At 60.5% G+C, this 11840-nt stretch overlaps 2 protein-coding genes across 2 annotated transcripts; both read left to right on the forward strand.

Moving 5' to 3' along the window:
- Positions 1-3891: 3891 nt before the first annotated feature.
- Positions 3892-9222, forward strand: LDBPK_111210 (ATP-binding cassette protein subfamily A, member 2, putative; the record flags this gene model as incomplete). The annotated part of the gene is made up of 1 exon (XM_003859048.1): positions 3892-9222. One exon carries the CDS (start codon positions 3892-3894, stop codon positions 9220-9222), a length of 5331 nt encoding a protein of 1776 aa, XP_003859096.1.
- A 2480-nt stretch (positions 9223-11702) lies between these two features.
- LDBPK_111220 (ABC transporter-like protein) lies at positions 11703-11840 on the forward strand (the record flags this gene model as incomplete). The annotated part of the gene is made up of 1 exon (XM_003859049.1): positions 11703-11840. A coding segment is annotated over one exon (138 nt), but the record flags the coding sequence as incomplete, so codon positions are not given.

Below are 11840 nucleotides of genomic sequence, written 5' to 3' on the forward strand. Positions count from 1 at the left end.
ACACGTGGAGCCTACCCTGCGCTTCGCTTCCTCTTCGCGGCTCGATGGAGCGCGCTCTGCGCAGGAGGCGGTGGATCTGAGGGCAGAGATGGGCTGGCGGCGGGCGAGGTGGGCGAGGGCACCGCCCGTTGCGTGCACCCCTCACCGCCCCAACTGCCTACGTCTCCTTTCTGTCTGCAGCAAGCATATGCAGAGACCTGCAGCTCCGTCTTTCCCGTCTCGACAGCACGGCCACCTTTCTTGCTACACCCTTTCTTCCTCCCCGACTCTTTCTCTGCTCTCTGCCCACTGACATCCCGCCTTCTTCTATCTGGCGCCGCGCGCCGCGTTCGCGACTCTCCGCCGTTGGCGCATCACACATCCCTCGCCTCCTTCTCCGTCATGCTTTCGCACACCCCCACCGCCAACGCTTGGCATTCTCACGGCATTATTGGCGCAACACACACATGCACACACAGCCTCTTGAGGGAACACACCGTCGTACGTCCGCTTCAGACTGGCTCTCTCTCTTCCACACCGCCCTCACGTGCGAGTAGGTACTTGGTATCCTGCCACCCACTTGATCGCGCTGGAGGGTAGCACAGCGTTAAACAGAGCTGACGGCTGTCCACGGTGGTCGGCGTCGTGCATACGCACAGCAGAACGTTTTTCCTCACTTGTGCCGTCGCAGCCGCCCCCTACCCCTCGCTCCCTCCCTCCCCCCGCTGCCCTGCAGCCCTCTCCGTCTGGTAATCCTCGCGCCGCTGCTTTTCTTTTATTGTTTGCGATTTTTCCCTCGTGCTTCTACCAAACCATTTGCAAGGTAGCGGGCGTACTGACGGGTGCCACCACCGTCCCCGTTTTGCGGCGAAGAGACTCTGTGAAGCACCCTCCGCCCTTGCCCGTCTCTTCTTGTTTTGCTCCGCCCTGCAAGCACGATAGCGTATTTGACCGATTACCCCTCCACGAGGCGTTGGTGCCTGTGCGCTGCTGCCGGTCAAATCCGTTCTATATTTGGGCCGCCCCTTTACTTTTTCGCGTCTGTGTCGAGTGCAGGCTTGTCGGCTGCGTCAGCGCGAGGAGGGGTCTGCCGTTGCGTCTGCTTTGTGCTGCATTTCTTTTTCTCCGCTGCCCCCCTCCCCCTCCCCAAAGAAAACCAAACAAATCCACGCTGCCTTTCGTGCTTTCTTCTGGCTCTCGTTTCTTCATCCCCGTCTTCTCGTGACACGTCGTGTTTGGCTGTTGCCGGCCTGGGGAACGCGGTGCAGCCAAGACACTCTCGCCCACTCGATGCGTGTGTGCGTTGGCGACTCATTCTTGCCGGCCCTCTCTTCCCTTCGCCCGCATTTTGATTGACGGGCTGCGGTGTGCCAGCGAGAGGTTTTGCGACGGAGCGAGTCTTTCGCTCTTCGGCCCCTCGTTTTCGGCTCCTCGTGAGTGTGTAGCTGTGACGTCCCGTGTGCGTGCACGTGTGTGTGTGCGCGCGCGTGTGAGCCGCCCCCCGCCGTCTTCCCTTCAGCCTGAGGTGCGGAGAAGAAGAACACAACCTCGACGTGTGACACCGCTCCATTCCGAGGCACGAAGGCAGAGGAGTAGCACAGCGGAGGCCAGCGCCCGCACGGACAAGCAGCGCTGCTACCGTCCACTGCGGACGCGCACACTGGCTCGCCTGCGCGCAGCACTACCCTAGACCGTCGTCACCTGCGGAGACGCAGCCTCTTTCTCCATCTCCGAAAAAGCGGCCGGCGGTGCAACGTCGCTTGAGACGCAGAGCGAGCGGATCGATACGCCTCCTCGCGTAGTGCAAGCGCGATCAGGATCTTCTCTGTTCCGGGTGAGTGTGTGCCCGTCAGCAGAGCTGGAGCCGTATAAGCTCCAGCATATTTCTCGCCACGCACCGAGAGACGTGCAGGGTGCGTTGAGCGGCGTCCCCGAAGAGGACGAGGCACGCAGCAGAGCCAGACAAAACTTCGGCGCTGTAACAGTGACGCATCCGTCGGAAGGGAAGCGAGAGAAGAGGAGGCGGTGCATCGACGCGAGAGGGACTACACATCTGTAATCGGCGGCACGGCAAGGTGGTGGGGGTGGCTATTGCGAAGCAGACGTAGCTCCCTCCCCCCATCCCGCTAGACACAGCGGCGCCGATACACGCAACAGTGCGCAGTGTAGGGCGAAAAGGCAGCTCGGCTTCTGTCTCTCTCTCTTCCGGCACTCGTGCTGCCGTCTTTGCTGCTTCACCTCTCCGCCACTCTCTATATTTCTTGCCATCTACCTGTGTCTGCCCATCTCGCACACGTTTTCAGTGTGTGGGCGTGCTCTCCGGTGAGTCCTTGCATTTAGTTGTTGGTGCAGCAGAGTGGGACGCCCCCTATCTATCTGTATATTTATTTATCTTTTCATCTTTTATTTTCCCCCTCTGGGCTTTCTGAAATCGGCACCAATCGGCGCCTGTGCCTTTCCTGGGAGACTTCCTCCCCCTGCCCTCCCTCCCCCTTTACCCCCCGGCGAGTGTGTGTGTGTCTCCGTTTTTGCCTGCTTCCGTGACCCCTTCGCTTCTCCCTTGTGCTCTGTGTGTTTTCTCTTGAAGTGCTGTGCTCTGCCTTTTGGTTGCGGTTGGTGTCTTCATATCATTTTTATGGTTTCCTTTCCAGCGTGAGCGACCATTCGTATATTTCTGCCTCTCCTCTGCCTTTGAGTTCTGTCCGTGCGTGTGCGCGTGCGTGCGTCTCTCTCTTTCTGTGTGTGTGCTGTGCTGCGTTGTGCAAGGTGGTGAGCGCTCTCCCCCGGAGGCGTGGACTGTACTGCCGACCGTTTTCTCTGCCCTTGTGCTCCAGTTGCGTTCTTGTGACTTTTTGTGCTCTTGCTTCTCCTCGCTTTCCGTTGACACCTTGCACAGAGGTGCTGCCGCATCCGCTGCTTCACGTGCTCCTCCTTGTGCCCGCCCCCGCCTCTCCTTCCGCCCTCTTCTGTGTGTGTGTGTGGCCGTTGATTCTCTTCTCTCGCCTCTTCCGCTGACCGCGGACATTTTCTTCGTTTTTTTTTTTGCCGCACCCGCTTTCTCTCGATATTTCGTGCTGCGTGTACACACGCCTGCCGGCACCCCGTTCTCCTCTCCGCTATCCCCACGCTTGCCTCCTTTGCTTGTCGCGTCGACTTCAGCGCTCGAACCTCCGCCACATCGCCGCCCCCCCCCCTGTCGCTCCGTCCCTCTCACGCAGCTCTCTCTGTGTCGTGTGTGCCGTGCGCGCCCAGTCTTCCTCTCCCTCTTCCGCTTTTTGCTGGTTCGCTTATTGTGGGCGTTGTGCTTGCTGCCTTTTCCTGCTGCTACCCCCTCCCCTCCGGCACGACTCGGCAGTCTGCCGCCAGGAACGGACTGAGCTGGACGCGGTGGTGCGTGTGCATTCGGTGCGGCACGTCGGCACCCGCTCATAGCGTGTCACGGAGGGAGCCGAAAGACACGCACGCGGACGGCAGAACCCGTCCGTGACCACAACCGTCGCGCGTGGCGCAGTGGCAAAACAGGATTCCTCGTACGAGGTGCAGCTAGAGGCGATGGGTGCCGCAAACAAGAATACACAGCGCGACAGGGCCGCTTCAGGGATGTCGACCTTGTCTCCTCCGAGAAGAACTCGTGAGACGGCGCTGTGCGATGGCACGGAGAACTCGCCGGACAACTGTGCGGTGCAGCGGCCCGGGGAGCGCACGTGTCTGAAGCCGCTCAATAATGGAGGGGCCCAGAGCGGACCGACCAGCAGTGCGCAGCGCCATTCGGAGGGCGATGAGGTCGAGCTGAGGAACGTGAACGAGGTCGACAAGAGCGGCTTCGGCGTCGGAGGTGATTCGCACAAGGGCGGCTCCTCGCGAAGCACCGGCGATGCGCTAGAGGACGGCAAAGACAAGTACGATGTCTACATGCGCGCGGTCGAGGCGCAACGCCGCTCGGAAACGTCCACTTCGCTGTCAAGTGACTGCAGCAGCTTCTGCTTTCAGCTTGTTGTAACAGTGAAGCGCATGCTCATCCTGCAGTCCCGCGACCCCTTGTCGTTGGCGTGCGAGCTCATCACGCCGATTTTCTTTCTTGTGGGCTCCATCATCCTGTGGGGCGTCATCAAGAAGGGCTTCGTCCCGGCGTCTGACTACTTCAGCGTGGCGGGAGAGTCTATCACGAATGCGGTGATGACGCAGGCGACGGACATGATGTGCTATAATGCGACGCTCACTGGCGGGGCCCCGATCGAGGGTCTCCTGGAGTGTCGCGAGTTCCTCAAAAAGCCTTTATTTCTGCCGACGCTGTTGTGCGCTGAGAGCAACATCACCGGCGCCCCGGTCGGCTTGTGCGTTTCGGAGATCTATGCTCTGAACGCGTATTCTACGATGCGCCGCTATGCGACACAGAACACGACCCGTGTTCCGACGGTGGATGAGATGATCTTGCTGCAGTGGGCATGGCGCCTCCTGTACCACTGGAGCGGTGTCTCGTTAGACCGTTTCCAGACGGTGGACTCCGCCATGTTATCCAGCGGCACTCTCTATTTTGCGCCGGCGTCCACTGAGACGGAGGCGCTCGTTGCGTACTTCCGCAAGACTTCCATCTATTTCCAGTACGTCTACGGCGGCACCTTCGCCACAGTGGCGGAGGCGGAGGCGAGGGTGCAGAGCCGCACCTGGCGTGACCCGCCCATCTGGGGCATCGTTCAAGTGAGCAACTTGACAGCGGAAATGTTTGATGTGGCCATTCGCCTGAACGCGACGGCGCTGCCGCGAACGAAGTGGATGTTGGCACGCTACTACGTCGGTGGCGTGGTGACGGAGGGGCCGGTCATGTACATCCTCTCCGGCTTCACGACGCTGCAGCAGACCGTGTACCACTACTTCCTGACAAGGATACTCGGCACGACAAGTACGCCGAGTGCGGAACTGCTGATGCTTCCCGCGCCGACACGCGGCTACAGGGATGACCAGTTTCTCGCTTACGGCGGGCGGTTTGTGCCCCTTATCCTCGTGCTCGGCTTCCTGTACCCGGTGTCGCAGATGACAAAACGCATCGTGCTGGAGAAGGAGCTGCGCTTGCGGGAGGCGATGCTGATCATGGGGCTGTCTGAAGTGGTCATGTACACGGCGTGGTTCTTGATTTACGTGGCGCAGTACGCGGCCGTCTCGCTCATCATGGCGATTCTGCTGCGGGCGACGTACTTGGCGAAGTCGAACTTCGGCATCGTCTTTTTCCTGCTCTTCTTTTTCTCACTTTCCATCATCACGCTGTCGGGGCTCATGGCGGTGTTCTTCAACAAGGCGCGCCTGTCGGCGATCCTGGCGCCGCTGATTTACTTCGCCTTGGCGATTCCGCTCTTTACGGTGCAGAACTTGCAGGGCCCCGCGCAGATTGGATTCTCTTTTCTTTCGCCATCCGGCCTCGCTGTCGGCGTCACGATCCTCTTCTCGCACGAGCTGAGCGGCGGCATGACGGGCTCCGACTTGACCTACTTCCGCGACTCGCCGAAAATGCTTGCGGTGATCATCATTTTGTTTATGGACTTCATCATCTACTTGGTGCTGATGCTGTACCTGGACGCGGTCCTGCCGAAGCAGTGGGGTACGCGCAAGCACCCGCTCTTCTTCATCATGGAGCCGGTGCGGTGGTGCTGCCGATCAAAGACGGGCGTGCTGGAGGGCGGCGCCGACGGGCGCGCCGAGGATGGCGTGTTCGAGGAGATCACAGAAGGCGGCGCCGACTACGCCGTTTGCGCCACTGGGCTGCGCAAGGAGTACTCGCGCGGCGGCAAGAGGTTCGTTGCGGTGAACAACCTGTACTGGGGGATGCGCGAGGGCGAGATCTCTGTGCTGCTGGGGCACAACGGCGCCGGCAAGACGACGACGATGAACATGATGACGGGGATGGTATCGGCGGACGCGGGCGACTGCTACATTTACGGCTACTCTGTCCGCAACCAGCTAGAGAAGGCGCGCCAGCAGATCGGATACTGCCCGCAGCACAATATCCTGTGGCCGAACATGACGTGCTACGAGCACCTTTGGTACTACGCTGCGTTGAAGGGCTTGCGAGGCGCTGCCCAGGAGGAGGCGATCTCGCGCATGCTCGCCGGCGTCGACCTGCAGGACAAGCGCGATTGCCCCTCGAAGATGCTGTCGGGCGGGCAGAAGCGGAAGCTGTCGGTTGCCGTTGCGTTTGTTGGCGGCAGCCGTCTTGTGTTTCTCGACGAGCCGACTGCCGGCATGGACGTTGGCGCGCGGCGATACACGTGGGGCCTGCTGCGTGCCATGGCCAAGTACCACACCATCCTTCTGAGCACGCACTTCATGGACGAGGCGGATCTGCTGGGCGATTCCGTTGCCATCATGAGCAAGGGCTGCCTGCAGTGCGCGGGCAGCAACATGTTCTTGAAGGCCAAGCTCGGGGTCGGCTACGTGCTCACCCTCTCTGTCGTCGCCCATGTTGATCGGATGGCCGTTGCTGGCATGGTGAGGGAGCACGTGCCGTCAGCGACGAGGCTCGGGTCTGGTGCGGGGGAGATGGCCTTCCGTCTTCCCATGAAGACCAAGGAAGCGTTCCCCAACCTGCTCGCCGAGATCGAGGGCCGCGGCTCGCAGCTTGGCGTCAGCGCCTACAGTGTCTCTGCCACGACGCTGGAGGAGATTTTCATTCAAATTGCGCAGCAGGGGGAGGCCAAGGAAGCGATGGAGCGGAAGCGGGAGCAGCTGACGGCGCCGTTCACCAGGACGACACCAGTGGCTGCCGCGGCATCTGCGGGCTCCTCTGCAAACCATGTGAGCGCGCTGGCCGACATCAGCACCGTGGATGGTGTTTGCCAGGAACCACCGCGGCCGTCGGATGTGTGGAATGTCGGCCTCATCGGGAATGAGCTCGGTGTCTTGCACAGCCAGTTCAAGGCGATGCTGTGGAAGCGGCTCTGGAACGCCTTGCGCGACCGCCGGACGCAATTCTTCCAGATTGCGTGCCCGATGCTGTGTGTGCTGCTCGCAATGCTACTCACGCTCATCAAGCTATTCCGATCCCCAGCCATCACGCTGTCCAGCGACCTATACGGCACAGTGGTCGAGATCGACGTGGTCGGATGTGAGTCGGCGATGAACTTGAGCATACCGTTCTCGTCGAAAGCCGTTACGGTGCAGCCGCCATCCGCGACGTCCATCGCAACGCTTTCCTCCTACATGCTCGAAACGTACAACACTCACGTGGCGGAGCGGTACACCGGCCTGGTGTGCGTCGACGCGGTGACCTTCCCGCTACCGTTCACGCCAGAAAACAGGTCCGTTTCGGCCGTGATCTACAACACCTCGGGCCTGCACTCCAGCCCGATTGGCCTCTACAATCTCTACAACGGCTACTACATGGCGCACCGCGGCGATAACGCCAGTGTGCTGACCACGGTCGTCCAAACGATGCCCAAGACCAAGACCGAGGTCGAAGTCCAGGATTCGATCTACGCCCTTATCATCGCCATCGTCATCATGATCCCGTTCACGTTCATTCCGTCCACGTTCGTGTCGTGGATTGTAAAGGAGCGGGAGTGCAAGGCGCGACATCTGCAGAACGTGTCGGGGCTCTACTTCTCCGTCTACTGGCTCGCGAACTTCTTGTTTGACATCTGCTGCTACGTCATCACGATGTTCCTCATCATCATCGTCTTCGCTATCTTCAGCCGCGATGAGTACATTGGCGCGAGGGCTGTCGGTGCCACCATTGTGCTGTTCTTCCTCTACGGCCTCTCCGGCGTGGCCATGGCGTACGCTGTGAGCTTCCTGTTCAAGGAGCACTCCACAGCTCAGAACGTCGTCATGCTCGCCAACTTCATCACCGGCTTCCTGCTGGTTCTCTGCGTCTCGATGCTGTCTGTGTTCGAGTCCACAAAGAAGGTGGCCGAAGTCCTACCGTGGATCTTCCGCGTTGTGCCGAGCTTCTGCGTCGGCGAAGGCATCAGCAACCTCGCGAAACTGAAGTTAGAGGAGTCGTTCGGTACAACAAATACACCGTGGTCCATGTCCGTGGTAGGCTGGCCGTGCGTGTACATGGCGGCCGGGTTGCCTTTCTACGTCCTTGTCACCCTCTTCGTTGATCACCCCGGACGGCGGCAACGGACGCAGCGGCTCTTCCACGACCCCGACGCGGAGCCGGACTTTGTCGAGAACGAAGACGAGGACGTCATGGCGGAGCGCCGAAGCGTGCTCGAGTGTGAGGCGCGCCAGAGCGACCTCGTGCGCGTCGAGAACATGAGCAAGGTGTACCCCAACGGTAAGGTGGCGGTGCGCAACGTCACCTTCGGCGTCCGCCCCGGGGAGGTGTTTGGGTTCCTCGGCACGAACGGTGCTGGGAAGACGACGACGATTTCGATACTGTGCCAGGAGATTTACCCGACAACTGGCCGCGCGTCCATCTGCGGCAACGACATCGTGACGAAGAGCCGCGAGGCGCTGCAGTGCATCGGGTACTGCCCGCAGTTCGACGCGTGCCTGGACCTGCTGACGGTGAAAGAGCACCTGGAGCTGTACGCGGGCGTGCGGGCCATCTCGTACGACTGTCGCAAGCGTGTGGTGGAGGGGCTGCTGGCCTTGTGCGAGTTGACGAACTACAAGCATACCCTGGCGCACGACCTGTCCGGTGGCAACCGGCGCAAGCTGTCTGTGGCGCTTTCTCTCATTGGAGGGCCTCGAGTGGTCTTCCTGGACGAGCCGTCGGCCGGCATGGACCCTGTGGCGCGGCGCGGGTTATGGACCGCAATCGAGGCAGTCGCCGACAACAGCTCCGTTGTGCTGACGACGCACCACCTGGAGGAGGTGGAGGCGCTTGCGCATCGCGTGGCGATCATGGTGGATGGCACCCTGCGCTGCATCGGCGACAAGACTCACCTGAAGAACAAGTTCGGCACCGGCTTCGAGGTGAATGTGCGCATCCGTTCTGATGATGAGGCGCTGAAAGAGGCTGTGCAGAACTTCTTCAGCGAGAACTTCCCGGGATCCTCGCTGCGCGAGTACCGTGCACGCCGCTTTACTTTCGAGCTGCCCCCCGGTACGAAGCTGCCGAGGACATTCAGGCTTATGGAGGAACACGCGTCGGCGCTGGGGGCGACGGACTACAGCGTGTCACAGACGTCGATTGAGCAGGTCTTCATGCAGATCAGCGAGGAGGCCGAGCGGCAGCACGAGGCTGAGGAGGCGGAGCAGCTTGCCCAGACGACGAAGAGCTACTGCACGTGCTGCTGCTAGCGCGGTGGTAGTTTGGAGAGGCGAGGGGAAGGGAGAAGCGGGGCTGCCGCGATCGTCTGCTGTGGCGGTGTGAGGGTGGGTGGGTGGGGGAGCAGCGGAGGAGAGGCAAGGAGGCGAAGTTGTGCGTGTCTCCTGTCTTTCTTGGCATGCTGTGATGGCGCGGAAACAGCCCCAGGCAAGGCGGACGTCGAAGGCTAAAGTGCGCTTCTTCGGTTGGGCTTGCTCCGCCCAGTGAGCGCGCACTGCCCTCTGGTCTCATCCTCGTTACACGGCGCCGATTTGTTAACGCCCCGCCCAACCATGCGCGGCGCTCTCGTGTTTGCGTCTGCTCCTCCTGCCTGTGCGTGCTTTTGTTCCTCGCCTCGCGTCGAGTGGGGGTGGGCGGTCCTCCTCGTCGTTGTTCGCGTTTCGTGCCGTGCCCACCGCTCGAGCGCTATGGGTCTCTCTGCACACACACACACACATCTAGGTATCACTATACACACGCGTGTATGTATATATACATGCACATGCATGCACATAGAGAGACAGACATGTGTATATGTATGCATGCATATCATTCTATGCATGCATGTGAGCATGCGTGTGTATATACATGTGTATGTGTGTATGTGTAAGACGCGGCTCGTTCTCGGCCTTTCCGCTGTCACGAGTGTCCTCCGCTTGTCGCGACGGGTCAGCCGATTCCCGTTCTTCTTTTTTTTGTTTGTCTTCATCTATTTGTGCTTCGCCTATTATGCTCATGCTTACGACGTGCATCCGTGCGTGCTTGCTCTCTTTTTTTTTGTTGCTGCCGAGGTCCACATCTTATCCTCGTCGCAGCTTGCCTATACCGAGTACATCTATGCATGCATATGTATATATATATATATACTTGTTTTGTGCGCACGCGCGTCGGGTCGCTCCTCTGCACAGTCGCTGTGCTGTGCTCTCGGGGGCACCCCTTTTCTTTTCGAAGTAACCATTCTTTTCCTTTTTTCGGCCATTGGTGCCGTGGCTATGCTTCTGCATCGCCTGCGGACTCAATCATTGATTGCGTTCGCTCGGGATTAGGGGGAGGGGGCCGCGCTTACATATATATGCGTGCATGTTCTGCTGGCGCCGTGCTTACTCCGTCTCTCTGGCATCGCTGCTGTATCTTGAGCTGCGCGAGCTGTGTGTGGTCTGCCGATGATGTCTCCTCACACACCACCACCGCCTCCCGTGCTTCACTGAATTCCCGCTTCCGTGCCAGAGCGTCGAACGCTGTGCGATGCGCGTGTGCGCATGGGCGCTGACTCCCTCCTCTCTCCCGCGTCCTTTTCAGCGTACGATGCTTGCTGTTGTCACGCAGACACCAATAAAAAAGATTTCGGCAGCGTGCGATCTCAGACCGACAACGAACACGCGCCCGCATAGCACGCCGCGAATGCACAGCGGTGGCTACACGCGTAAAGTGCAGGAGCACAGTAAAGGGGCAAAAGGCGCGAACGGCGGCTTCTGTGGAGCGGTACGGCAGCCCAGCGACTAGGGTGATGGCGGCGAGCAGGCAGGCATGTGCAACCCCCTTCCCTGTGCCTCACTGGTGCCGCTGACCTTTGCCGCCGATGCTGATTCTGCGTGATGCGTTGCACACTCGTTTGAGAGCACCGCAGCCGCAGCACGAAATGGCACGACCGCACGCACAGAGAAATGACCCCAACGACACACAAGGCGCTGTGCCCGACCTGCATCTTCCGAGCGACGTCCCCACTTCAACGTTTTCCTCTCTCATTTCGTTTTTACGGCCCTTTTTGCTCTCTCGTCTTTCCGACTGCTGCACTTCCCCGCCCCTGCCCGCATCGACCCCCCCTCTCCGTGCACCCCCGAAGCGAGCACACGCAACTCGTTTGATCAGCCCTCCCGCAGCCCTCCCGACACCGTGCAGCGTCACAGCGACGGCGGAGGCGACATCTCTGCTTCCACATTATGCTGCATGTGGGCAGGCGCTGCTCCGTGGCGGAGCATGGCCCGCATGGATTGGGATGACGGCGCAACCGCAGTGCTGCCGCGCCTTGTACGCGAACGGCGTCTACTCGCTTTCCTCCGCCAGCGACGATAGTGGGAGCTCCAGCGCCACGAGAAGAGTCATGCGCTGCCGGGGCAGACCAAATACACGTCGAAAAGGAGACCGCCCGTCGATGCTCTTCTCCTTTGCCTTCCCCTTGCCCTGTTGCAACCTTCTCTGCTTCCGTCATGAGTGCACCCGACGCTGGCGGCGGACTGCTGCATGCACTACGCGCTGATGCTGTACCTGGACGCCGCTGTGCCGCAGGAGTGTGGCACGCCGAAGCACGCGCTGTTCTTCATAACGGAGCCGGTGCGGTGGTGCTGCGGATCGAGTGCGCGCGTGCTGGAGGGCGGTGTCGACGGGCGCGGTGGACTACGAGGTGAACGAGACTCACTTGACGGGTGCGCAGGCGCTGTCGGACTACCTGCTGGATACGTGGTACGTGCACGACATGCCGCGCTACGGCGCTGTGTCGTGCATTGATCGGAACGTGACGGCGCTGCTGAGATTTGCGGATGAGTGGCGCGGCACCAACGTGAACGTGTTCCTGTACAACTCCTCCTCGCACCATCAGGCTGGGCTGAACCTC

The sequence above is a fragment of the Leishmania donovani genome, chromosome 11 (genome assembly GCF_000227135.1).
Source record: "Leishmania donovani BPK282A1 complete genome, chromosome 11".
In the NCBI taxonomy this organism is placed as follows: Eukaryota; Euglenozoa; class Kinetoplastea; order Trypanosomatida; family Trypanosomatidae; genus Leishmania; species Leishmania donovani.